The sequence below is a fragment of the Columba livia genome, chromosome 6 (genome assembly GCF_036013475.1).
Source record: "Columba livia isolate bColLiv1 breed racing homer chromosome 6, bColLiv1.pat.W.v2, whole genome shotgun sequence".
In the NCBI taxonomy this organism is placed as follows: domain Eukaryota; kingdom Metazoa; phylum Chordata; class Aves; order Columbiformes; family Columbidae; genus Columba; species Columba livia.
In genome coordinates this window covers 15,379,631-15,406,667 of record NC_088607.1, presented here as the reverse complement: position 1 = coordinate 15,406,667, position 27,037 = coordinate 15,379,631, and the positions used below count along the sequence as shown (strand labels likewise).

At 48.7% G+C, this 27,037-nt stretch overlaps 1 protein-coding gene across 3 annotated transcripts; it reads left to right on the top strand.

The window, feature by feature from the left end:
- The first annotated feature begins 272 nt into the window (after positions 1–272).
- ARHGAP19 (Rho GTPase activating protein 19) lies at positions 273–26,647 on the top strand. 3 transcript variants are annotated; one of them, XM_065068305.1, is made up of 12 exons: positions 273–388; positions 13,026–13,291; positions 17,477–17,557; positions 17,901–18,110; positions 18,696–18,922; positions 19,473–19,559; positions 20,461–20,526; positions 21,243–21,431; positions 22,162–22,260; positions 22,850–22,942; positions 23,333–23,401; positions 23,902–26,647. In XM_065068305.1, exons 1-12 carry the CDS (start codon positions 330–332, stop codon positions 23,956–23,958), a joined length of 1,503 nt encoding a protein of 500 aa, XP_064924377.1. In that variant the 5' UTR covers positions 273–329; the 3' UTR covers positions 23,959–26,647. The 3 variants fall into 3 exon arrangements, with proteins under 3 accessions (XP_064924377.1, XP_064924379.1, XP_005507049.1); XM_065068307.1 differs by lacking the exon at positions 273–388 and adding an exon at positions 3,456–3,638; XM_005506992.3 differs by lacking the exon at positions 273–388 and adding an exon at positions 9,702–10,365.
- The last annotated feature ends 390 nt before the right edge of the window (positions 26,648–27,037 follow it).

The following is a 27,037-nucleotide window of genomic DNA, read 5'->3' as shown; positions in this document are numbered from 1 at the left end:
CACATGAAGGATGCTCCAGCGAGGGGAAAATGGCACAGGCACCTTCCTGTCCCCCAGCAGTGGGTCCGTGCCGGTCAGGCCCCGTACGGCGCCGGCTCCCGGCCGCTGCCGCAGCGCCCCGGGGAGGGACCCCGCACCTCGGCCCCTCCGCCTACAACTCACAGCATGCTGCGCGCGGTGTGGGCGGCCGTTCCCCCCCTCCGCCGTGCGCGCGGATCGGCCGTTGCCTGTTCGAATCGGCCAATGGCGATGGGGCGGTGCCGGATTCAGCCAATGGCGATGCGCGTCCCGGGCAGGGCGGAGCCGAGGACGGGTAGTGCGGCGGACCAATGGGGAGGCGGAGCGGCAGGTATGAGATGGCGGCGGGAGCACCGGCGTCCGGCGGCAGGTAAGTGCGGGGCTTCCCGGGGCCGGCACCCCCATCACTTTCGCGGGGCACTTGGGAGCCTTCCCCAGCCCTCGCCCCCTTACGGCCGACTGTGGGCACTCCGCACCCGCCCGCAGCTTGCTGCTGCGGCAGGCACCAGCCGGCGCACCTCTGTACCGGCCCGCCCATTGCGGCGTTTACCCTGCAAGCCGGGCTGGCTCCGTCCCGCTGCGGCGAGGCAGCTGCTCCTCCGGCCGGGGTCCCTGGTCTCCTGCCGGCCATGTCACCGGGCAGCCCTGGGGGATGGCGGCAGCACCCTGCGGGCAGCTCCGTGCTGCTTTGCCGCGGTCCACCCGCCCCCGCGGGTTCGGCCCCGGCGACCGGTGAGCGCTCGCCGCGGCCCCCCTGTGCTGCATTGCGGGGGAAGCACCGCCCGCCGCTCCGGCGAGGAGGCAGCGGCTGCTTCGACCTGCCCGCCCCCGGTCAGAGAGCTGCTGTGCCGAGAAGCGTGTCCCCGCACCCGGTTTAGCCCCGAGGGGTGCCTGCCCGCCGTTCTGCCCCGGCGCGGCCGCTCGCTGCCCGCGGAGGGCCGGGGGAGACAGGGCTGGGCTGGCGCAGCTCCGCAGCCGCAGTGAGACCGACCGCCGAGCGCTTGGCAGTTGCAGGGTTTGGTAGGGTGATGGCACTATACAGACTTGCTTCGCATCCAGAGCTTTCTCCCTGGCTTTGTCCGCTCCACATGCGTTATTCTTGCTTTCCAAATGTGCGTACGCTCTGAGCTTCACATCCTTCATCTTTAGCCCATACATAACCGTTTTATGACTGCTTGCCAATGAAACAGCAGAGACCATATGAGCACCTCACTAGAACAGTTGTTTTGGATTGGATTACTGCTAAAAAGCTGTAATATCTCTTCCTTTTTTTTTTTTTTTTTTTAATCTCCATGTGTAGTGTGGAGCTGCAAACTGAGTATCCTTTAAGTGGTAATTCTTGTGTACTTGCAAAATAAATACAGTTGAGGGCTGATGCCTCAGACCCAGCCTGATTCGTAGTGGTGCTGTCCTGCTCACTGCTGAGCCGAACTCACCTTGATGGCACTCCAAGAACTGCTGCAGTGCCTGGGCTGGGGCAGAGTGTTGCTTGAGGAGAGGTGAGGAGATGGTGCTCAGTGTGGCACGTTTGAGCAGGGATTGTCTAAAATGCTGGACCTGGTAAAGGGATGAGTATGCTTTATGCAGTTGAGACTTAAAACACTCTTTTAGATAAAGTGCTTTAAACATGGCCTGGATCAGTCCAAGTAACTGTATTTGTTTTATGCTGACAGTTGTCCTTAGGATGTAATTCCCCAGTTATTTTACCCACCCGCTCACTCCCCCTTCCTGCAAACGACTGTGTTAAAGCAAAGCCTGAAGTGTAAGTTTTACTCTAATGCTCCTTGTCACCCACACGTAGTGCTAGCAAACTGGCGTCTTACTTTGCAGGTCTATCACCACAAAGCTTGCCTTTATTTTTTTTCCCAAATATGTGCTGTGACTCTGCTTTTGCCCATTGCCTCTCATCTGGAGAGAAGTGCAAGTTAGCTAGTAAAGCTTGCATGATGCGCGTGTGGTCTTATAGCACGCTGACTTAAAGATTGGAAATGAAAGCTGGTTGTCTTAACCTCCTTACCAAATGTTACTAACGTGACAAAAGATGATTTGTGTGTCTCTCTTTGGTTTGTGGTCTCTCTAACCTCTGCCTGGCTCTTCATAACCATGAATGATGATTGCAGTGTGACCGAGTGCTCAATTTCAAAAGAGAAACATCTGTCTGTTTAATGAACGCATTTAATATTTGATTCAAGCAGCACCTAAATGCTTTGCTAGGCATTCAGTGTTCACGTTGGCCATTTGCTATGGCAGGGGTGGCATAAATGGAAGGGAAAACACCGTGGATCTGGAAGGCAGGATGTGCTGAAAAAAGGCATTTTGCTAAAATGGCTTGAGTGTCACTGCACAACTGGACATCAAGAGCTCACATCATAAGCAGGCAATGAAAGGAGACACAGTTGCCATCTATGTTTTGCTGCAAATAGGAAAACATCCACTGTAAGCATGAGTTAATGGGAAAAAGTGAAAGTGACTTGCAGAGAGTCATGCAGAAAAAATGGTTGATTTCAAAGTTAAAGCCGTGTCTGAAAGCATGGATACTTTTCTCTGAAGACAGCCTGGAGTAGGGAATGATTTTATTCAAATGTTTCCCTCTCCACAATTCTTCATCTTTGAGACCTAGACTTGTGTCACCCCCTACTCAGCCCAAGCCCCATCAGGTGCACATCCAGACCTGAACTCAAGTCTGTGTTGCATTTGCAGTATTTTGTATGTTTGCATGTAACACCCTGCCCTGTTCCCGTCCAGGGCCTTGGACAACAGGATCCTTGTTCTGCTGCGCTTCAGTTTATTGTCTGTTTGCATGAAGGGGGAGCATTGCTCGCCCACATTAGCCCAAAGCAGCGTCTGGGTCTCCTTGCCAGCCTAGCCAGTGCCTTGTTGCTGTGTGCACATTTACATGCGTATGAAAATGTCACTGGGCTTCATTAACGCTCCTTTAAAGGTGCCTGGGCACTCGGTTCAGTCTGAAACTGGAGCGCTGGATGCTGTGCTAGGAAATCAAATTCCTTGTCCTAAAGGTCAAAAGTCTTCAGTGTGTGTTGATTTAACAAGTGGCATGAACAGATGGGATGGAGATAGGGCAGCATGGAAATGTTGGCTAATATCTAATGGTTGCACTGAAGTCATGTTCCTGTTGGAAATACTGTCCCTTTGTAAGCTGGGTTTGGCTCCTGGTCACAGCTGAGACCTTGTGTTTTCAACTTGTTTCAGAGTTAGCTTGTTCTGTAGGATCTCATTTTCACTTGTTTAGCTGGAGGCAAGAGTAGGGTGGTGAGGCCCTTTCTTTAGCCTGTGGTCTGCTGGATTTAGGCACTGACCTACTCTACTGCTTTTGGGCAGAAGCAGGAGGCTCTCACCAAACCTGTGCTGTGATCCTGGGGGCTGACACTGTGAGGTCTTGCAGCTAGCCTGGGGAGAGAGATGGGGGAAACTGCGGCCCCATGGTGCGATAAATTTGGCTGACTCTTTGTTTCAGAGCTTCACAGGTCTGTTGTGTTCCTGGCCTCTCATCCCGGTGCCACATTACACTCACTGTTGTGATCGACAAGAGCATTCAGTCCTTTTCTCCAAGGTGCAACAGACTCACTCCTGGCCCTTGGCCTTTCTCACCTCTACGCTAGGTAATTGCAGTTAAGCTATCTAGAGTTTCCTCATAAATTTTTTCAGAAACTGTAGATAGTGGGGAACGTGATAAGCTGCTTAAATAATTGCCTGCCAGCTGGCTTATGAGAACTTTTAATGTGTTTGCTTTTGGCCTATAAAGCTCTAGTAATTTGGAATCTGGCCAAAACATCCTTTCTTCTTGAGTGGTGGTGTGGCGGCTCTGATTTTCAGAGGCAGGAGCTCTCGGGGGAGCCGGCATTAGTTTCTCTTTTTGTTTTGCTGGAGCTGAGCCTCAGTGTTGAAGCATAGCTTTATGGTTTGGGAGTTCCATATGGGCATTCCTACAGCCCTGCTCACGAGCTGTCACATAGCAGGAGACAAGCGTGCCAGGGCTGGCCGTGCTGCAGAGAGCGGGAATCCTTTCAGGGAATGTCCTTCAGGAGCTCTTGGGTGCCTAGGGCTCACATTTCACACACGTGCCGCTCTGCATCCTCCTGAGCAGCCCCCCAAGCAGCACATATATATGTGTATATACATATATATGATATATATCTCTGCTCCCTGAGCTCTGCAGAAAAAACAGGTGAATCAGGCAGACGTGGCCTGTCAGGCAGGATGGGAAGAGAAGCATTTTCTGATCAGTATGGGAGAGTTGCATTAGGTGACAGTATAGGTTATTGTCATATGAATTCTGGTATCTGTGTACAGTGCTCTTGTTTTTGATATCCTGCCATGCCCAAATCCCCTTCAAAAGCACTGGGCCCCCGTTCTGTTCAATTTGGTGAGTTAATTGGGCTGCTTTGTGCATCTCTGTCTCTCCGGTGCTGCATGCTGTGCTGCTCTGCGGCTGTCCTAGCCTGTTTATCTGTGTGCTTCAGCAGCCCTGACCAGATGTCACCAGCTTATTTAAATGCTGGCATGCATCCAGGTGTGCCTCATTGCAATTCCAGCTTGTGAGAGTTTACACATCTGGAACATGGGATGTGGCCTCTGACACACTCAGCGGTGTCTGGAGAGGACTGCTGATGAGAAGGGGGTTGATGTGCTCTCATCCCTTGCAGACACCACGATACAAAATACAGATGCAAGGCTGCATCTTGCCCATTGCACCTCCAGAGTGAAGGAGCATTGTGAAATTACAAAAGTGTAACGGACAAAAACAAGAGCTGTGATTTCCCGAGTACCTTTGTCCTTTGTATTTGCCAGGCTGTGACCATGAAATCTCACCCAAGAGCTGGCTGTGGGTCCAGACCCAGGTCTTGGTATCCCCTTGGTCGAGAAAAAACAACACTAGTGGAGTGAACCTGTGAGTGCTACAGCACAGGATATTTGCATTGTGATGCTTTACTTGAGCACTGACAGCTGATGAGATTCCCAAATGTGTTCTGGGTGTGAGTTGGGGCCACCAATTTGGGGTGATTATCACTCTGTGGGAGGGCTAGAGGAAAGCACCCTTCCTTCCTTGCTGGTTTGCTCAGAGTTCCCATTCTAGCTGCTACAATGGCTTGTTAATTTTGCTGTGCTGTTTTTGTGTGATTGCTTGATTTTTCAGATCAGAAGTAAACCTGATTGTTGTGGAGGCTCCTCTTTATAGCTGGTAATTCTGGTCTGACCCAGACACTGGCTTGGAGCTACTGGCCTGAGAAGCATCTTCTCCTTGCTAGTCTTTGAACTGCATCTTCCCCTGCCTCTGAAGGATGCCCTAGGGCTCTTATCTTCAAGTGTAAGGATGACAATCAGAGGTGCAGGCAGCAGTTTCTGAGTGCTAGAGGCCAAGGAAATAAAGGTAGGACTGGCCTGTGCCTCTCCTTGATTCCTGGTACACTCAAAATGGGGAAGTAAAGAAGTTAAAGACACTTTAAAATGAGGATAGTAAGGGAATGCTGTTATTGTTGGCAACTGGAAAGTACCCATGCACACTCTGAGGATACAGACAGGTGTGGACCTTGCAGTCCACCCAGCTAAGGACCAAATGGGCAAAAGTGGGAAGAATATTCCTACCTGGGGTGTGAATAAAGCTGAAGAGCAGTCAGTTGGCCAGAGTCCATGGACAGACATTCAGTAAAGAACTGTAGATTACACAAGGAAGGTGTTAGGGTTCCTGAAAAGTGAAGGTGTCCTTGCAGTTTGTTAGTTTGATCCATAGTCAAATGTTTTGGTGGGTAATTTTGCAGGGCATGGGGAAAAAAATGCCCCAAATCTGTGTCCTAGACATGGGACACAGCGCTCAGGGCAGATACCACCTGCCCCCCTGAGCATCTCAGATCTGTGGTACATTATTCACAAAGCAATTGGCTTAGATTAGTAAAACAAAGCAAAAAAGATGCATTGTTTTGTCATGATCACAACTATATGACTGGGGCAGGGAAAATACACCAATTCAGTTTCTATACAGACTAACCCCAGGCCCTGGTAACCTTCTCCTGAGGGAGGCAGCGTGCCCAGTGTGTTCTGGGTGGTGGGAAGCAGCTGCAGGGCTTCCTCGGGCTGTGACCCTCCCACCCTGTGTTCTGGATGGGGCCCTGGGGTGCTGCTGGGTCCCCCCTGGCTCCCTAGCACTGCTGGCGTCTTGTCTCTGCCTCACGTGGAGCTCAGCTCCTGCCTCCTCAGCCCCACGTCCCAGCCGTCCCTGCCTGATAGCTTTCAAACCAGCTCCTTTGTGCTCGGTCCCATGTCGCCCCTCACACAGAAGCTGGATTTCCTCAATGTTTGCAGTGTGACCTGATTATTTTTCTTGTCCTTCCTTGCCTTCCTTTTTAATAATGTCTACAGAAAAGCTGGCAGAATTCAGTTGTATCAGTCATGCTGACTGATAGTGCTGCCTCTTCTCTTGGGATTCCTCCTCTTTTCTGTTTCTCCAGCATTCATTTCAGATTTAGCTATCAGCCCTCTAAAGACAGGGTATTGCCTTTGTTCTGTGTTTGTACAGCATGGAGCACAGTGGAGTCCCCAGCTGTGACCAAGGTTCCCAGTGCCACAGTGATAAAAGTGAATAGATCAGTAACGAGAAGAGGCAGCTGCTGCCTTCTAAAAAGATTCAGTTTTGGTGCTGGTTTCAGTGAAATCAAGATTGCATCTAAGGCGCCTCTTCTATTGCTGCTCCCAGTAGGGGTTTATATTAAAATAAAGACGCAAACTTTAGACTGCATTGGAAGTCATGAAAATTGGAGCAGCATCGTTATTTAATGCAGTTACACTGTGTTATTCTGATGTGAAGGCAGGCATATGAGCTTGCAGGTCTTTAATGTAAAGTTAGTGGGTTTCTGGCAGTAGCTGTGCTTCTGTGTATTTTTACAGAGCCTTGGGTAGGTGGCTGAGCCATTACACAGCGTGGGATCATCCAGAGCTGTGCTGGTGGTGCTAGGAAGGAGACTTGGCGAGGAACATCGCCATGAACGTGCGGCTCCTCACTAAGGCGCCTCTTTTCATCCTGCTAGCACTAGAAGGCATCTGGATGCTCTGATGTTGTGGCGATGGCTGATTGAAGTATTGCTTTGTTGACTTCAAAATATTCCAGTGGCTATTATTAAAGATATCATAGAAGAATTCACTGAGGTCAAACTTGAGAAGTTCATACTGAAATGCAAATCTCTTGATGTTTCACACAAATTGAACTGTCTTGCTATTGCAGTTTTCTTTGACACTGGTAATATGTTGCATTTTCAGTTTCTTCCAAAGTGAACTTCTCTCCCCCTTCTAACCCTTCTATCTTCCCAGATAGGTCTGTCTCCAGGTTCACATCACAGATGTGTAACTGATACTGCAGAGGTCTGCTTTGAGTCCTTTACTGAGACAGAATTTGAATTCATAGGTTACAGCAGTAACTTGGATATCCTCTTTACCTGGTGTCCAAAAGATGGCCAGGTGTTACATTAGTTCCAGGTTGTCCAGCACAGGCTGCCATCAAATAATAGCAGCTTTCTTTCCCAGCTCTTTGCTGCATATTATTATGTGGTTCACATAGCTAAAAGACTTCAATCACTCCGTGTTAGCTGTTTAAATGTGAAGAAAGCAAAGCAAAAATTTAAAAGGCAGTATTATCTAGTATGGCTTGCGTGTATCAAGTCTAGAGACAGCAGGCAAGGGCTGGCATCCACTGCACGGTGCTCTGTGTACTCATCTCAAAAGGACTCTGCCTCTAAAGACCTTGTAAGTATAACACTAGGCAAAAATTTCTGCGTCTTTTTCTTCACATTTTTCAGAGACAAATCAGTCATCCTATGAAGAGTCACTGTGCCAAATCTGAGGCCTGAATGTGATCTTTGTTATGTTGTTGTACAATAGTGTCAATCTGAAGTACAGTCCTTAAAGCAACCTTAACTGTGAAGTCACTTCTAATGTCTCTGTGGTCCATTCCCATTAGACTTCTTTGTACATATACAGTTTTTTAATCTATAAAATAATTTGTCTTCTAGTGCTCTTGTACTTAAAATGATTCCACATAATTCCGCCATGGTTCTTTCATCTCTTTGCAAAATATGGAATGGCTCCTATCTGGCTCTGCAAATACGGTCTTCAGACATCCTCATTAATTGATTCCTTACTCTGGCACAACATCGGAAATGATGCTGCCTCTCTCTCCCTGGGGAAACGCGAGCCTGTGTGCATCTGTCCTGTCTCCCTTTGTGCCTAGCCAGGCAAAGAATCACTCAGGTTTTGTGTCCTTTAGCATTGCAGCTAATCGCTCTGCTCTCAGTATTTGGTAATAGCCTGGCTGTTTCTCACAGTCTAAAGATTTTGTTATTATAGAAGGAGATATTTCTTCCATTATCTGCCTTATTTTCAAAAGCTTTTTAATCCTTTTACTCCCCTATGGTAAGACTCATCTACTGTGGTGTGTCTGAAGTGTTAGCTCTTTACCAACAATGTATGAAGTGCGTAAAATGTCACCAGAGGTGGATTTTGCCCACTGAATGGGGTACATCAGACTCCTCCAAAATCTGCAGTTTCCAGCTTTTCTACTTTCCCAGCTAGGCAAACACAGCCCCAAAGGTACCTCTTCCTCCTCTTTCTTGGCTTACTTGTATTCTCCTTATGTTTTGTTTCATCTTGCTGGACCCTCTTTCTACCTTCACATAGGTGGAGTTAGAACAATATAAAATCTGTAAAAGCCACTAAAACAGTCAGGTCTCACCTATCTGCAAGCTTGCTGCCACGTGACCTAAATCTGCTGGCTTGCAGAGCTCTTGCACCACAGGTTCAATCACCAGGTTTTGCCAGTTAAAGTTTCATTTTTGTCTTCGTTTCCAAGGCATTTCACTGGCCTGGTTCTAGTTACCTTAGGGATTAATTGATCCATCATGATTTTGACCTCCTGCACCATCCACTCCCCATGAAATGATGGGGCTGTCATGCCTGAAGCAAGAACGTAGTGTGTGACAGACAGCTTTCTTTGTGACTTGGCTGGGATCACAGGCTTCGCTTCTAAAAGATACTAGAATGGCAAGAATCTCAGCACAATATAGGACCCATTTTTTTTAATCTGCTGTCTTAATCACAGCCCTATTAGTACAAGGTTTTATTATTCATTGGGATTTTATTTTATTCATGGGATCAGAGAGGAAGCTATTTATTCCTTTATTTTAATGTCTTTTGAGGTGTTGTAAAGCAATCTGAGATCATAGCATATAGAATATACAACTGTAATTGCAAACAAAGAAAAAAAAAAGGCAACGAACTCCCTGAATACATGTTTGTCTTCCATTTGCTGCTGTGATATAAACTGTGAGTGTAGGTAGAGTACATCCATCTTCTTTTCTTAACACGAAAACAGCAGATGGGGCACATGGTTTTTTCTGAAGGTTATAGTGCGTGCAGCAGCGAGGATTGGCAGGGTTATTGTGTGTAAAGCCAGTGGGGGCTTTATCTTTGCTCAGAAATAGGGGTTTGCTTCACATTTCCATTTTGATTAGCAATAATGATACAAAGGCAAATTTTCTGAGCGAGGAAGAGCTGCTAATAAAGTGACCTTTCAAAATTAAGTAGCTCATTGAAGTGCCATACCACAATAAGAGTATACAAGGCTGGAACCAGCTGCGGCAGGCGGGGAAACTGGACAGGAATCCAGAGAGATGTGGAACGGGAAGCCTGAGGTGGATGAACAGCACACAGTGGCACAGTGCTGGTAGCAAAGGGCAATGGCCAGATGCTGTTTCCAGCTCAGGGGGGGCTGATCTACGTGCTTGTTCTTGGAAAGGATCTAAAAGTGTGAAAGACAGAGGCAGAGAGTGTTTCTAGCAAGGTTCCTGGGCATGGGGTGTGCAGTTAAGGGACTGGGTTATGGTCCTGCCCGCGCCTTAACGTCGGTTGTGTTTGGATGCTGTTGGGAATGTGTTTGCATGGCTTTACCCATGGTAAACACCGGGTGGATTTGGGGCTATTTTATGGATTCCTCTTGGATACAGGTGGAGAGCACTTAATACCATGCTGGTCCTGATTCAAAACCTTGGTTTCTATGTAGGAATTATTTGCCGTTAAACTCCAGCTACGCAGCCTTTGGCAAGAGACATGAATCAATTTGTCCAGCTTTTCTTTTCTGTTTTGTCTCTGTGTGAAGGCTGATGCCCAGTGTGTGCCAAGGGGGCCTTTCAGCCCCAATAATGCGCCCTTGTGTCTCGTAGCATGCGTGGAATTTGCATAGGCTGTGCTGGGACAGGCAGGTTTCTTTTGTTGCTGGAAACAAGGAGCAAGTTCTTTTCCCTGTCTCCGCTTCCTAATGCCTCTCCAAAAGCTCTCGGCACTCATGTAAGAAATTTACTTTTTATCTATTTATTTTTGCATTAAATGTTGTTAAACTTTGTGCAACTTGTAACGCTGGCTGTGCTGAGAAGTTATGTCAGTCAGTTCTAGTTGACAGAATTGTTTAATTTTCTTTCTCTGAATCTAGATATCTAATTGTCAGAGGGAGCAGATAATCTGTGATGCTTGATGTAACTGCTGCAAAGTATTTGCATATCTCCTCTGTGGGGAAACAAAACTGCTAGTGAGTGAATAACAGTGCACGGATCATTGCAGGCAGGGTCACTGGGCCTATACATTTGCTATTAACCCTTCTCAGGATCTGTATTGCCACAGAATGAGTTGTCATGGGTTTCAGGCAAAGGGCTTGCTCCACATTATGGGCAGAGCTGGCATTTGTTTGTGTATTGTGGCTCAGTGCAATGAAATGCGAATATGATCAGATCGATCGGCAGTTGCTTTTTGGCAGCTGATACCAAGTCGTTGTGTTTCAGTCTTGATTTATTGCAGATAACAAACTGCTGAAAAACAGACTGGGAGGTACTCAGAAAAATATGGCCCCCATTTGGAGTCGGCAGCATGCTTGCTGGGCCACTCTGAGCGATGCAGCTGGGAGCCTTTAAGAGCTTTCTAAAATTTTAGATGACCTGGCAGATTGCCTTGCAGTCTGCCTTGCAGACCTTCCTCCTCTCCATCCTCTTGAAGGAGGCTTTGACATCCATGGAGAGCAGTAAAAGGGGGGAGAGGGTTTTGTGCAGATTCTCACACTGCAAGTGTCCCTGAGAGCCTTCTTTCTTCTGATTTCAGAGAGTATCCTTCTCCTTGTGGAGCCTGAGTTCTTGCTTTTATTCTCTTATTCTGATCGCACAACCTGGAAATCACACCAAAATGGTCTTTCAGGTCAAAGATGTACAGCAGCAGCTCAGATAACTGTTGGGTTCACAGGTGCTGCGTGGAGGCAGGCTGGAGTTCAGGTGAACTGCCAGTATGTGCTTTGTTGTCCTACCCTTCGTTAGCTACTGTTGGTTTACATCAGAACAGTAAGTCGCTGAGATCTCTGAGCTAGTAGCTGAAGTGCTCTGCTGCTTGAACTAATGGATGTCAGGTCTGGTGTGCTGCACATGTTGTCGGTGGCAGGAGTGCTCAGCAGTGAGCACAGATGCCCAGTGTGGTCCAAACAGTGATGTGGCTTTCACCCCTCTGCAGAGAGGAAGGCCAGGGTGCTCTGGTTTTCTGTGGGAAAGCCTGCTTTGGGGAGAAAGCCTTTGGTGGCCCGGGGGGAGATAGGCAGAGCTTATGCATCCCCTGGGTACCACACCATGGAGGGATGGAGTGATCCCTGGGGCAGGAGCACAGCCTTGCTGTTTGTTACCTGTGTGCCTGGCAGCTGCTCTTGGAACATGGTGTTTGGTGGGAGCTCAGAGCACTGAGGAGGGGTGTTGGGACAAGGGAAAGCATTGTGTAAGAGCCCAAGAATGATTAAGGGTTGGGGAATGCCAGGCTGGGTGGGCAGGCAGCCTTCACCCAGAGCCCTGGGAGAACTGGCACTCCAACTCGCAGGGCCAGAGCATGACATTGGGGCAGTAGCCTGTGACTGGAGAATAATGACACTAATCCTCACATTTAAGTAAAAGAGGAACAGGAGAAGCAAGCTAGGCAACTCTAGCCTGTGGGCTTGACTTGAGAAGTGTGTGTTTGAAACAGGGGTGGGAAGACTGTAATGGAAGACCTAGAGGTAGATGGAAATTGGGATAAGCTTTAAGCGTGAGCATTAAGAACACTGACTAACCTGAGATAGCTCTTCATTTTGATTTTAGACATGGTAAGTGTAGCTTATCTAGCCTCTGGAAGGGCTAAGCGTATTTTACAGAAAACTTTTATTAAAACAGTGTCTTGGGTGCATCCCTTTTTCCCGTTCCACATGAGAAGCTATGAAACGAAGAAAGTAGGCATCAGCAGAGGATAGGGAGGTTGGGTAAAGGACAGCCTGAAGGAGACACAAGAATTGGATGAGCCAAAATGAGATGTTCTAGAAGAAAGGTTAGTGGGGGTTCCTCAAGGCCTGATCTTGCATGACTCCTGCTACTACTGATGAGTTCACACTCGCTCCAGACTTGGAGTGCATGTGTATAATCTTAAAAAAAAAGTCCCAAGACGTGGGAACCATCCATTTGTTGATAGGAAGATAGGGATGATGGAATGGCAATGGCAACTGATGAGTATAATCTGGCTGTGAAGAAATTTAGGTTGGGATTGAGACTTTCAGGCCACTGGGAGTGAGTTTAAGGGCAGTGAGACAGAACCAAACTTATTCATGACTGAGTGTGGTAATGTAATGTAAAATATTTGGTGTCATATCTGCCTCAGCTAGTAGGTTGTTGACACAGTGCAAGTCTTAGTTGGGTGCTGCCACATGTCACGTATGTTACCATCAGGCCATAGAGTGCTAGTCTTGGGCTGTGTTGTACAAATAGGCCAGAAATATTTTTGCTCCAAAGGGAAATGTAACTTCACTGTGCTGAACACTCACCAAAGACGTGCTGTTGGTGCAGACTGGTAGCTCCGGTGTCAGCAGATGTCTCCTTCAGGGCATGTCAGCTGGCTGTTAAAAAAAAAAGTAATGAGGAGTTACTTTATTTTTTTTTTCTCCTTCCTTTTTTTTGCAGTGATGCCATCTGCAATTTTGTCATTTGCAATGACTCCTCCCTCCACAGCCAGCCGATCATTTTCAATCCTGACTTCTTTGTGGAAAAGCTGCGCCATGAAAAACCAGAGGTGTTCACTGAGCTGGTTGTCAGCAACATTACCAGGCTCATTGACCTGCCAGGGGCAGAGCTGGCCCAGCTCATGGGAGAGGAGGACCCAAAGCTGCCTGGAGCAAACAGCACAGCCTCTGGATTTTTTCGTTCTTTGATGTCTCTGAAGCGCAAGGGTGAGTATGGCATGATGTCTGGTGCCCACCTTGAGGGTGATGCTGACTGTCATCATCTGTTATGTGTTGTTTACAAAGCTTTCAGTGTATGACTTGTTTTGAGTTGATGTTGGATGCTTAATACTGTAGGTTTGTAATCATGGGGATGCCACCTCTAGAAAGGAGCAAAACAGAGGCCAGGAGGTTCACCCAGGAAATGCCCTGCCACTTTTGTAATAGAGTACCTTCTCCCGAGGTTATTGCTGTGGTCTATGTCAGGTTGGCCTTGGTGGGTTAGCTGCTCTCTGTGCTCAGTGCAGCGCACACCACAGAGATATCGCTGTGGTCCTTGGGTGTTTCTGGTCTGACTCTGTGGATAGCACTGAGCTGGAGAGAGGTGCCCAAACAACCTGCAAGTTCTTCCAATACACACCAAGGTGTTCTTGTCTCTGCTTGTTCCTGTCCATGGCAGTCCATGCTCTGTTTTCCTTAGCTCATTAGCTTTCCATATAAATGATAGAATGTCAGTAAAGGCTGAGACCATCAGGTTTCATGAAGAACAATAACGCCCAGGTTTTCTGCACAACTGACTTCACTCAGTGCCCACTGTTTCATACAGTAGCTGTCCCAGTTCTCTGGAAGGTCTTGTCTGTGCAGCTCAGAAATCTGTAAGCTTCTCCCATCCAAATGCCAGTGTCACTCTGATCCACACCCCAGTCCAGTGAGTCAGTGACAAAACTCTGCAGACTGACTCTGCTCAAGTGCAGATTCAACCGGGGCAAACTATGTATTTCTCTTTTGCTCTGAGATGAACATTCATCTGAAACTTTCTTCTGGCAAATGGATAATTCTTCTCTTTCAAGTTCAGCTGTCTTGGTTATGAAACATTAGCCTCAGGCACCTTCTTGCAAGTCTGAGACTTGCTTTTGAGCACAGTTGTATTCAGATCCCCTCCTCTTCACTGGGTGGCATTTACCAGTGTGTTTTGTTGTAACTAGAAGGGTGTGTGCTCTCTCCCACCTCTGCCCACATTCAGTAGAAGCCTGGTTCTCCTGATAAGTTCAGTTAAACCTTCTCACTCATCTAGAGAGAAACTGCCTCTATCTGGACACCTCTCGCATGCCTCATCAGCTCTGGTTTCCTAGCTAGACTGGCTGGCTGCTGCCAGAGAGGCTGTGGGCAGCTGCCTTCAGATGTTGGCAGCCTGAGGTTGAACTCTTCTAATTAGTCCTCCCTTCCTTTGAGCAATTCTGCTGTGGTGAGTACCTCTGAGAAGGGAGCTGTCATGATGTCTGTACATGGCTTTTTTGGTCTTCAACTTTTATATAGTTTCTCTAAGGGTTTCTGATTCCACCAAACCTATTTGTCCACTGTGTTTCATAAGGACAAGCCCTGCAGCCCCACTGCTCAGGCTAAATTGTCTGGTGCTGGCTTCAGCTCTTGGCTCCTGGCTCACTCAGTGGGAACCCTGGTAGGTGCACTCACTTCTGCCTGGACAGCACTGCAGGGGTAAATCAAGCCCTTTAGCATCCTTAGGTGAGAATTATTCAATATTGCCATGACCTACCATGCTGCTCCATAATCACAGGTCTTCACATAGCCCCCAAACTGTAGTTAGACTGTGTTCATACCTGTCATTGCTCCTGCCTCAGTTCAAGGAGGGTAGCAGGACACCTTAAATTCAGACACTTGCCACCTGACAAACAGAAGTGAGTGGGTAACCAAGCTAAAAGTGTTTTCTTAGCATGTATGGAAACTTCCCTGTTCTTCACAAAACCTTCTGGCAGGGTCTTGTGAGCCTTTTCTATTTTTATTTTTTTTTTTAATCTTAAATTATCTGTACTCTGCTGGAGCACTGCTCTTATCAGATCTGATGTCTCTCGCGAGCTCTTCCCCAAGAGTTCCACCTTCCCCCATTCAGATGTTTCCATGGCTGTGTGTCTCACCACAGCTCCAGCTAGCAGATGTTTCCAAGCCTGCTGGCTGCTCTCCCAGGCTGCAAAGGCAGCGTCTCCCTGTGCTGACAGGCACTGTCTGTGAACTCCTTGGCCAAACCCTGAGAAAAAGGAGTTTGTGCCTATAGAGAAAATCAGTTTCATGTACTGTGTGTTTCATCTTGGAGCCATCATTTGTTTTCCTTTGTGTTATAGACCAGCTAGAACAAACAGGTTTTATTTCTTCAAAGCCAGAGGCCATGGACCACAGAACTCAGAGCTGATCAAACTGCAAATACTTACAACTTCTTTGAGTGTCAGGAAATTCAATTTCATGCTGCTGCTTAGTTTCAGAAGCAATTGTACAATAACATCTAAGCCTTCGTAAGTCAGCATCCATTTTCCAAACATGTCTTTCAAGTTTCTTTGAGAATCAAATTCTCATTCAGATATCAACTTCTGACTTAAAAAGTAAATCGAATTTGTCAGGCCCTGCATGTCTCAAGAAAATGTGTTTTCCTCTTCTCTTTCTGGCCACTATTCTATCTGTTGAACGTCTAACGAGTTTAGTTTTCTTCAAGGATGAGAATCTTTTGCCAACTGTTCTCTGCCTTTGCATTCAAGCTTTTCAGATCTTATGTGTGGATCAAAAGGTCACATTTTCCTCCTTTCTTGTGCAAGACTTTCTTGTGCATGCACTTTCTCAGAAAGAGGTCAGAAAGTTCTTGATTTAACAGGAGGCTGGAGTTCCTGGTGGCTTACTATATATTTCAGAAGTCCTGGAAGAAAGTAGAACATTCTTCAGGTGGAATAAATTTAGTTGCATGGGGAGGCTGCTAGAGAAGTGCACAGGGTTAACCAAGTCTTTCCCACATGCTGTGAGCATCAACACCACAGAAGAGTAAGATCTGTAGTACAACAGACCAAAAGATAGTAAAATCAAGATGTGCTATGATGATGGGGAAAAAGGGCAAGAGAAGACTTGCGAGTGAGATAACTTTTATCATACCAGCCAATGCACTGCTTGGATTACTGTCAGCTGTAACAATAAGGGGGAGAAATCTTCAGCCACAGAAAGCTGGGATGCAAATGCCCAACTTGCCCTCAAAGTGGCCCATGCTCCTGGCAGTGAGGTCACAGAGAAGGGAGAAATATTCTTTTCCTAAATCCATTGGCTCTTTGAAGCCTAAGTGCAAGGGCAGGACAAACCAGCTCTGTACCTGGTTCCAGTTGTCAGTCCCAGTCAGCATGTTGCAGTATGGCCTATCCAGCATCTTGTCCCTGGCTGTAGCCAAAACCTACACGCATCTGAGGGAAGAAGTGGTGCTCAGGGCTCTGGTTGGTGCTAGTGATGTCCCTGGGAGTTGCCTCAGCTTTCTGAGGGACAGAATGTGCTGGCTGTGTGTGTTTGGGAAAAGACATTCACTAGCAAGACTGCACTTACTAGAAAATACTGTCCTGCTGGATAACCACTGTCTTACTTGGGAAGTCCCTCTCTAGACAAGAATAGTTTTCTGCATTGGTTCAACAAGTGCCTTTCAGTTAAATGGGATTTTCATCTAATGTTTCCTCCTATGCAGGGATCTCCTTCCTCTCAGCTCCATTGCTTCTATCTCCTTTTGAGACTGTAGCCTGTATCTCTTCCAGCTGATGGAAGAGAGATTCACTGGGATCAGGGGATTTCAGGGATTATCCATCCCTGAAAAGGAGACCAGTGTGAGCCAATTGGATGATGTCTGCTCTCCCCAGTAGTGCTTGTTCTGCTCTGCCACAGTCTCATGGCTGAACTGCTTCTTTCTGCTCCACTCCATGTCAAGCCTCAGTGAGGATTAACCTGGACTTTCTTTCCCAGGTGGGGAATATGCCAATGTGGCAGCATCTGGGCAGGCCAGGCTGTCACATCTGCCCTTCTGGCTTCACTGTTTCCATAAGGTCCAGGCTTGCAGATGATGTGCCCTTTAAACTGAAGCATCTGTTCTGGTGGTGTTTTTTTTTTCAAGAGCTAGAGATTATTTCCTTTAGCTGATAAAAACTGTAATTAAGCTGAGGTAGGAAGCAAGATGATGAAGCCCTTGTAAGTACAGCATGGTGAGATGAAGTGACTTTATTAGTGCTTGTGATATCTCACGTCTCTGGGGGAGCCTTGTGACCTTCACCCTTAACATTTTGGGACACTGATCTTTGCATGCTGAGATGCCATTCTCTGGGGACCACTCGTCTCTGTGACTGCTGGGCTCTGCACTGTCTGAACACATTATCTTCTGTTCTGCAGAGAAAGGAGTGGTGTTTGGCTCGCCACTGACAGAAGAAGGCATTGCACAGGTCTCCCAGCTAATTGAATATCTGCATAAAAGTAAGTGGCTCTGTCTTGCTCTCTTCCTGTCCCAAGGGGTATCTGTCTGGCCCCTTGGGTCTCTGGTGCAGACTGAGGGAAAAGCTCTGAGGTCTCTAGCAGCAGAAGTTTGGGGCTGGACTAGACAACTGTTTCCCAGAATTGCCTAGCAGATAAGTTGATCTCTTTCCCTCTGAGCATGGACTCTTACCACTGGTGGGAACCAGCTTGGAGTCATGTCTCTGAACACAGCTCACTGAGGCTTGCTGTCAAAATCTGGAAATGGGAAGGAACTGCTTTAGTAAGAATATGGGAATCAGCCTCCGATTAATCAGTGGGTTCTTTTCACCATTTTGCTGAGCAGATCTACGAGCAGAAGGTTTGTTTCGGGTGCCAGGCAACAGCATCAGGCAACAGATTCTAAAGGATGCTCTGAACAGCGGTACAGATATTGACCTGGACTCTGGGGATTTTCATTCCAATGATGTGGCCACCCTGCTTAAGATGTTCCTGGGTGAATTGCCAGAGCCGCTGCTGACACACAAGCACTTCCATGCCCACCTCAAAATTGCAGGTGAGTAAAGCAACAAGAGGCAGCAATGAGCAGAGGGAATGGAGCCAGCTTCCTAGAAAGCTGGTAATACTACAGAACTGCACACTAGGCTTTGGAAATGCAAGCCTGAAGGCAGATTAAGAAAGAATCTTCCTGCTATCTCAGCCTCATGGTGGAAAGACTAGAGCGGAAAGTCCTACGGTATCAGACCAAGTCTGTCTAGCCCAGTCTTCTCTCTCCAGCAGCAGACGTAAACAGATGCCTACAGGAGTGGAGCCCACATTGGGTTTCCATCTGTTTTAAGCCTGGGTGTCTGCTGAGCTGGGTGTGGGGTTTATGTACTTAGTAACCACTGCTGAACTACTTTATGTGAACTTCCATCTTGCCTTCAACCTATCACAACTCTTAGCAGCTCTGTTGTCCTGTGGGATGAGTACCCATCAGGTGCGGAGCTTGAGAGCTGGGGGGAGAGAGATGAAGGTTTAAGAGCTGTGCAGGAGTTTGGAAGAGATCTGCATGTAAAGAGGGAAGGGTAACCAGTGTCAATAGGCCTGTTGTTAAGGAAGGTAATGGATGTCCCTCATGTTCTGCCTTGTAATTTGGCAGACTTGACGCTGTTTGATGAGAAGGGGAATAAGACCAGCACTCCAGACAAAGAGCGCCAAATTGAAGCCCTCCAGCTGCTGTTTTTGATCCTTCCGGCGCCCAACCGCAGCCTGCTCAAACTGCTGCTGGACCTGCTCTACCAGACCGCCAAAAAGCAGGACAAGAACAAGATGTCTGCCCACAATCTTGCCCTCATGTTTGCACCCCACATCCTATGGCCCAGAAATGTGAGCAGTGCTTCAGTATTTGTGGGTGGGATATTGCAAGATAGAAGGCAGAGACTTGGCAGGCATATGGAAGAAGAACCAAGATGGGAAGATTAAATATTGATAGAGTGATGTGAAGGTTGGAGGCTGGGGTGGTCAGGTAGAGCTTCCTGGCAGGACTCCCTCCTAGTGTTCAGTCCAGGCCTGCCATAGGTCTCATTTGCAATTGACGCTTTATCTTTTTCAGTAAAATTGAAATGACAGCACAGTCCTTCTTTTAAGAAGGACAGCTCTGGACAAACCCTGCAGATCTCGCTGCATGGCCTCCTGTGCTGCTGGTGAGCAGTTTGACCCCAGAATTCTGTAGTTCTCCTCTCAGAGCAGCTTTGGCTCCATGAGCTCTGCTTGTTGGTGTGCTGTGAGCCCTGACTGCCCATCTCCTCAGAGCCAGCCTCCTGCCAAGGCAGGAGATACACTGCGTGTATCTATGTCCCAGAGACAGCAAGGACAGCAGGAGACCCTTCCTCCTCCCTTTCTAGCTGCTGCATCTTTGGCTGTGTCCCCTTGCCAGGTGACAGCAAATGACCTTCAGGAGAATATAACGAAGCTAAACAATGGAGTGACCTTCATGATTAAACACTCTCAGAAGCTCTTCAAGGTAAGTGTGCTTTGAGGACTTGCTCTCCTTTGCCCTTCAGCAGGAGACTGAATGCCCCTTGTCCACACAGATTGTCAAGTGTATATTCTGCATGGTCCTTCTCCGGAAGGAGAAGGAAGATTTCTACAAGAAACTGTTTCTTTAGAGACAAGGGAGGAGGTCTTTTCTGGGCAGGCAGTGCCAGAGGTGGCTTTGCCTGGCAGGTCAGCAGCAGTGTGCTGCCACCCTCTACACCCTGGCTGGGAAACTTGGTGCCTGGAGATGGGTAGCAACTGGGTTCCCCTCGGGTTCTGGCAAGGTAAGGAAACTGAAGTGGCTTATTCTGGGTGAATGCTACCAAAAGCTGAATACCTAATATGACAGGTCATTTTGTTGTGAACTTTTCTGCAGGTCATAGTCAACCCACTGCTGTTACAGACACAGTCTTGGGCCTCTGTCCATCTCACAATGGGGTGCTGCAGTAGGACAGTTAAGGATGTGTGAGGCTTTATAGGTTCCTCCAAATAAGTGTTTCTGCAACAGTCAGTTTCTTGACTTCTTGGGACCTTCCTGGTCACTGTAGGGATCTGATCCCTGCAGAGTCCTCCCACAGAAAGTTCCCCTTCTGCCCTCTTCATCAGGCTTTTGTTTGGCCAGCTCAGAGCTTGGGGAATTACTTGGAAAAAAGCTTCTTTGGAACATTGCTCCTACTCTGTGCTGGTTGCCTGCATCAAAGGGAAACTGTGATCATGGATTGCACTGGGGACATGAAATCCCACTGCTTTGTCTGCCCTGAACTGCTGAGTCTCCATGGAAGTGGCTTTTTTGGTATTGTTGAAGAGCAGCTCTTATGGGCCCACTCTTGCCCCAGGGTCAAACATACTAAACATATGTTTGGCCTTTTCTCTGCTCGTTGTCACAGGCACCAGCGTACATCCGGGAGTGTGCCAGGCTGCACTATCTGGGACCCAGAGCCTACACATCAAAGGTAAGGCCAGCAAATGAAAAAGGCAGAGGCTGTGATACTATGAGGAGATCCTTGTGAGTGAAAGAAGCTGGAAGCAAACCAAGTTACAAAAGAGCATCTGTCAGAGAGCAGGAGTGAGGGAACCATGTGGTATGGTAGTGCAGGTGGCTGTATTAGGGAAACTGGGCAGAGTTGAAGCATCTGTTAATCACAAGCCCAGGGAAAGCTACTAGCCCCTGTTTAGCAGCAAACCTGCTCCCTGTGCCCAGCACATGCAGCACCTGCTCCTTCATGGGCTTGTGCCTTCCAAACAGACAGACGTGCCTGCTGCCATGGCAAGGCTGCTTGGAAGAGGGGCTGGGATTAAAGGCTACTTGCTGCCACTGGGACAAGATCTGTCTGTGTCTTGCCAGCAAATGCTTCCCTGCCTCGTATAGCTGCAGAAGAGGGAAGATGCATTGCAAGGAGCTGCACTGACCCTTCTCAAGCCTGGAAGGGCTTCTGCAGCTGGCATCCAGGAGGGGAGGGAAGAAGCAATGGGGTCACCTTTGTATTGCTATCACCTCTTCCTGGCACAGGGCCTGCTGGTGCAGTGCTGCTGCAGATGGGTAGGGAAAACACAGTTCTGTGCATTCACTGGGGGTGAGGCAGCTCAAGACACTCTTCCCAGCCTGGCTCAGATGGGTGGCTCGTTTGGATTAAAGAATGGCAAGCAGCTGCTGTCTCCACTTTCCCAGGACGATCTGGATTTGCTGACAGCTCCTGCCTCCAAGGAACTACAGCCCCTCAGGTCTCAGAAGCGAAGCCGACTGGACACTTGCAACCAGGAGGAGACCCAGCAGCGCACAGAGGAAGCACTGAAGGAGCTCTTCCGCCACGTCCACAATATGCCTGACTCTGCAAAAAAGAAGAAGCTTATCCGGCAGGTAGTGTGGGGAGGAAAGATATCTTTGGGGTGTGCTTGTCAGCACAATCCTGTGCACAGGGCTAAAGGCAGGGCCTGCTTGAGAGCTGCTCCTAGCTCTGGGCAGGCTGGGGAGAAGAGTGGGTTTTGGGCTGTGTAAGGGGCAGAGCTGTAAGATGGGAGGAGGAGGCCTGTCATGGATGTGGCTGACAGTGGAGCTTGCTGCACCAAGCTGTGCTTTGAGCTCTGTTTTCCAAGTCAGGGACTTGCCAGCCAGCAGTTCCCCAGTCCTGATTATGGCACTGTTTGAGCTTCATTGCTCAGAAAGGGAAAATCCTTTTCCCGCTTGCCTGCAGGGGAGTGGACAATTGTTTCCTCTTGGTCCAGTGAGCATTCCCAGCCAACCTGCTGCTCCAGAGAGACTGGGTGGCATGGTCAGCACTGGTCCTGGCTGCCAGACTCCAGCTGCTGCCCAAACCCCTTTCTGATCCAACAGCTATTGATTTTGGCTAACCTGGTAGCCAGCACAAATCCACCTCTCACCTAAGTTCCCCATAATCCTGTGTTGGAGACGTGGCCTCCATCTGCTTTCTTATGCCTGCAACTCTGAGCTGCTGTTCTCTTTTGGAGTGCAAAAGAGCCAAACTGAGGTCTAGGCAGAGGGCAGCAGGTAAGGCAGCACACAGCAGCAAGGGACTGGTTTAACTGTAACAGTAGCTGTGCTAACACACTGCCCTCATATTTCCTCCTAGTTTAATAAACATCCTACAGCTCTCACTCCTGGCTCTGATGTACCCACATCCCCAGCACCGCGACGCACCCGCTCACGTTCCTTCAGCGGCCTCATTAAGGTAAAGGCGGCTTCTGACCCGTGGTCTCTGCTGTGAGTTTCTGATGTTGCTCTCTGCTTCTGCCTTGCCCTGGTTTGAATGAGGCCCTCAGAGGTAGGGACTGTTCAAAGTATTAGGTGCCAAAGAACACAGATCCACTGGGGACAGAAAAGGCAGCATGGTGAGAATAAGCCTTGCTAGTATAAAGTGTAATTATCTATGAAATGTGTGACTGTAGGATATTATGCATCTTTCTGAAGGACTGGCTGCTTACTGAGATGAGGACTGACAGGGAGCTGGTCATGTAGTCTGGCCCGTTAGCACAGATGTTAACACACTGTAGGCTGCCCCACAGCAGTATATACCTGCTTCTGACAGGCTGGGCTCCTGACCAGGCCTCAGGTCAGGTCCCAAACTGTTTACAGTCAGGTAGGCTCTACCTAGTGCTGAGGTATTTCTGTTGATTCTGCTTTGCAATCTTTGTCCAAGCCTGGCTTCCTTTTTTCTTTCCCAGCATCCAACTGCTTACCAGCAATGCATCCTGCTCCTTCCCCTTCTTTTTCACTTTGCACTCTAAGCACTAGCCAACAGCCCTCTCTTCTTACGGCAGCGGAAGGTTTTGGGAACCCCAGTTATCCTGGAGAGGAAGAGCAGGGATGCCACACCAGAGCCTGAGCGAGTCAGCAAAGAGAACGTCCACTTGGTAAGGGCTGCTTAAGACAAGGTTTCCAAGTTTCTTCTGTATGATCAGATAAAATCTTTGGAAGCTGCTCTGGGGACACCACAGCAGATGGTGGGGGCAGCATTAGGACAGGGGTGGCAGCACTGGGCCTCCATTCCAGCCTTGTCCCTCTGACTTATCTGTGCCCCTGCCCTGGGACATTGGCTTGTGCCCCCTTTGCTCTCTCCCATCCCCCTCAATAAGCCGTACACAGCCTGCTGCCTGTGAGTAGCAAGGCTGTCCCACAGCCCAGACAAACCGAGAGTGAATTTGGGTAGTAGCTGCTCCCTGGTGACACAGGCTGCTCCCAGGGAGGGCTGTGGCTGCTGCTTCATTCCCCTGCTCTCTACTCCTATTGCGCTCTCTTTCCAGTTACAGAAATGTGGATCTCCAGCTCACATGTCCCAAGCAAAGCTGAAATCTTTGGAGGGCCGAAAAGAGGTGAGACACACATGCCCATTGTCCTTCCCATGGGAAACCTCCCCTGCTGGGCTTAGAGACCTGCTGAGGCAATGGTGTGCACACAAGGCTCTGTCTCAGGCTCCGTGACAGTTGTGGTCCCCTGGATTGTAGCAGTCTGCTCCGTGCCAAGCCACTGGAAGCCTGGGCTTGAAGGGCTTCACCTGAGCAGGTGTGTACAGCCCTTCTGCCTGTGAGCTGGCAGGCTGGCTGTCACTGCAAGAAGAGGGAAGCTGTTGTCATGGGGTAGTGCTAGCAGCCTGTCAAGGTGGCAGTGGGACGAGAGGTTTGTACAGCCCAAGACCGACTGCTGTGTTTGTTCCCACTGCTCACTGCCTCTTGTCTAATCTTTTGTTTTGGTAAAAGGCGTGAGAGGCAGATTCCAGTAGGGGAGTCCTTGCAGGGGCAAGACAGCACCTTAGCCTTTTCTTGCATTACATTCTGTGTCTCAAGCATTCAGTTGCTCTAATTCTCTGCTCCAGGAATCCTGCAGACGCATGCGAGCCCACCTGCTTTCCAAGGATTCGTCATCCCTCTGAATCACCTCGCACCAACACACGGGTGGGGAATGCCCAGCTTCGAAAGCTGTGAATAATGTGCTGCACTGAGAGGAGTGCTGCAGGCTCACAGCAACCCTCACCAACACGGCAGTGCTCTTGAAACCGGACCTTTGCAAAGACTGCAGGGACTTGTTTCTTTCTGTATATAAATCATATTTCATTCTACTATGGGGCAAACCACTATCTAACCAAAACTTGTGCAGCATGTCTGACCTGCTGGCTCTGGGAAGAGCTGGAGTGCTTGCTTACAAGGAAAACCCTGTGTATTGTGGGATTGTTTGCACTCTCAGCTTTCTCTGCAGTGTTGCTAGGCTGTATTTCTTTGCTTTTCTGCTCTGAAGTTTTAACATGTTGGCTTGTTTTTGGTCCGTCTCCTCTGTTAGCAGTAAGAATGATGGACTCCAGCCTTTAGCCACATCCTGACAGCTAAGCTTACCTCCAGGCCTCCTCTGGAGCCGTCCTCTCCTCTACTTCCTCTGGGCCCCATTTTGTCCTGCTGTCCCCAAAGATCTGGAGTGCACAAACGGTACAGAGCACAGGCTGTGCCTGGGCAAAGAGGAGAGGCTCTGGGTGCCATGATTTTAACTGGGCCCAGGCAAAAGCCACTTCCCCAATAAATTTATTCCTCTATTTCAGCTTGAACTGGAGGCAGCCCTTGCTTGCTGCCTTTGTGTTTCCATGGCACAGTGTGGCTGCCGGGCTCTGCCTGGTGAGCAAGGAGTGCCTCTGCTTCGTGTTCCCCCAGGGAGGCTGAGCCGAGCAGGGCAGGGGACTGGCAGAGGCTGTCTGGGGCAGGACAGCCCAGGCGCTGGAAGCTGGGGTGCCTGGGGCAGGCAAAAGTTGGCAGCTGTGTGTGCAGTGTACGAACAGCATCAGCAGCATGAGAGGTGAGGAAGGGCTCTGGCCATGTGTGATCTGCTGCAGATGGTGCCAAAGGCTTTGGCTCAAGATAGCTGGATGGCTGATTAGCCATTAAACCGGGGGGAAAGGACTGGAGCTGGGTTCAGCTCTTTGGCCTGAGCTGCAGAAATGAGATGAAACCACCTAGATACGGGATAAACCCTCATCACAGCTGGCCAATGTCAGCTGCCTTGTTAAGCTAAAGTGCTCAAATAAGCCAGTCTTGCCAAGTATAATACCTGTCTGCAAGCACCCTATGGCAGGAAACACACCAGGTCACTACTCTGAAATAAAGATTTAATCAGCTGGGGAACCATCTCAACACTTCTCAACCCTTCTCAGTGAAGCAAATAATCTCTGGAATCCAATTATAGTTTTCTTCTAATCTTTAAGAACCAGCAGCCAGCAGGAGTTAGAGATCTGTCCTTGACAGCTTTCAGAGACACGTCATGGCAGGAGGTGTGAATATTGGGATGTGAGCAGGGAGTTCAGTCAACTGGCTAGAGCTGTCAAACCAGGGCATCAGAGCCCTGTGCAGCTTAGCTGGAATTTGTCACTTTTTTTTTTTTTTTGAGGAACAGAGCTATGTACCTCACACTATTCTGTCTAAAGGGATGTTGCTGGTAGTTTATTGGGGGTGCCTGTCCCCAGTCTGACCCCAAATTGTAGAAGCTGCCTTGAAAATGTAGGAGGTAGTGAGACAGTAAATGTGTGAGTTAGGAGCTGCTGGTGTTAGGAGCCTCTGTCGCAGCAAAGAGCGAGCTCTGGTTCTTCAGGGACTGGGCAGGCAAGGATGCTGTGAGGAAGGACAGAGGCTGTTTGCTGTGGTAGTAGTATGTGCTGTTTGGATGTGTCTGTAGTCCTTCCCTCTGGAGGCTAAAGCTGCCTATGTGCTCTTCTCTGAAGGGCATGGCATGTTTTGCTGACTGCACTTCTACCCTGCCCCTGCGGTTCGCTGTTAGCAGAGACCTGGTGATCTCAGCTTTGCCTCTGAGCAGAGATGAGGCAGAGCTGGAGGTTAAGAGGCAGCGCACAGAGAGCTGGGTCTGGTCCTGCTGCCTCTGCTTTTGTTTACATCGGGGGCAGCTGCTGAGTAAAGCATTTGCTCATCCTGTTCCTCCTCTCCATTTCCCCTAGCTTACTTGGGCATGTATCTCTGTATGGGTGTCTGCTTGGCAAGGCAGTTCTGTTCCTCAGACTGAATACACTGCTTCTGTATAGATGAGAGAAATGTAACTCTTCTCTCCACTGTCGCCCCTTACTGATGGCTTTAGCTCAGGGACTCTGTCTGGCTTCTGGCACAGCTGAGATTTGCTTTGCTCTAAGAAAAATTATCTATGAGGCTTTAGCCCAATGTTCTCCGTGTCTCAGATGCTTTGCCTGCCAAAGCGGGGGTGCAGTCTCCAGGCAGAGCAGTCCCAGGAGGCGTTTGGTGCCCATGGTGCTGTCCTCCCTGTGCTGAGGATGATGGTGGCTGATGGATTCAACCTCTAGGGCTCTTGGCTGTTGCAGTCTCGATGCATTCACACTGTCTCACAGGCGAGGGAGAGTTTCAGTCATGCTTGGATGTGCCTCATTTGTCTGCCCTGTGTGATGACTCACAAGGATGCTTCCTCCCAGAGCAGCCACTAACTGTTCCCAGAGTCTGTAATTTCCAAAGTATTCTTAATCTCTGTGCTTATTTATATATGCTATGTATGTACTGTTTCAGACTGTTGCCTTTCTGTGTGTTCATGTGAAAACCCCATATTAAATGCTTTTATTTTTAGTGGTTTTGTTCAGGGGTTTAAGCAGTTTCATTGGGAGAGCGAGGACTTGGTGGTGCATTCACCTTCAAAAGGAAGGAAACATCTGCTCAGAACCCCAGAGCCCCTGTGCCGAAGTGTGGGGGTGCTTGGTGCGGCACCTGTGGGGACGGCACCGGCTTCCTATGGCTCTGGGGCTTGTTCCGTCTCCGGGATCCTGGTGTGGTGCAGGGTGCCCAGAAGGGCTGTCTTTCCCTTGGTATGAAGTTAGACCTCTTCTTTTCCTGTCTCCCCCCTGCTGTCATCCAGGGTGATGGGAAATGCGATTTACAAAGAACACTTTATATCAATAATGGATCAAATGAATACATTTTTGTCTGCAGGACCATTCTTCTCTTGCCACTCTTGGCTGC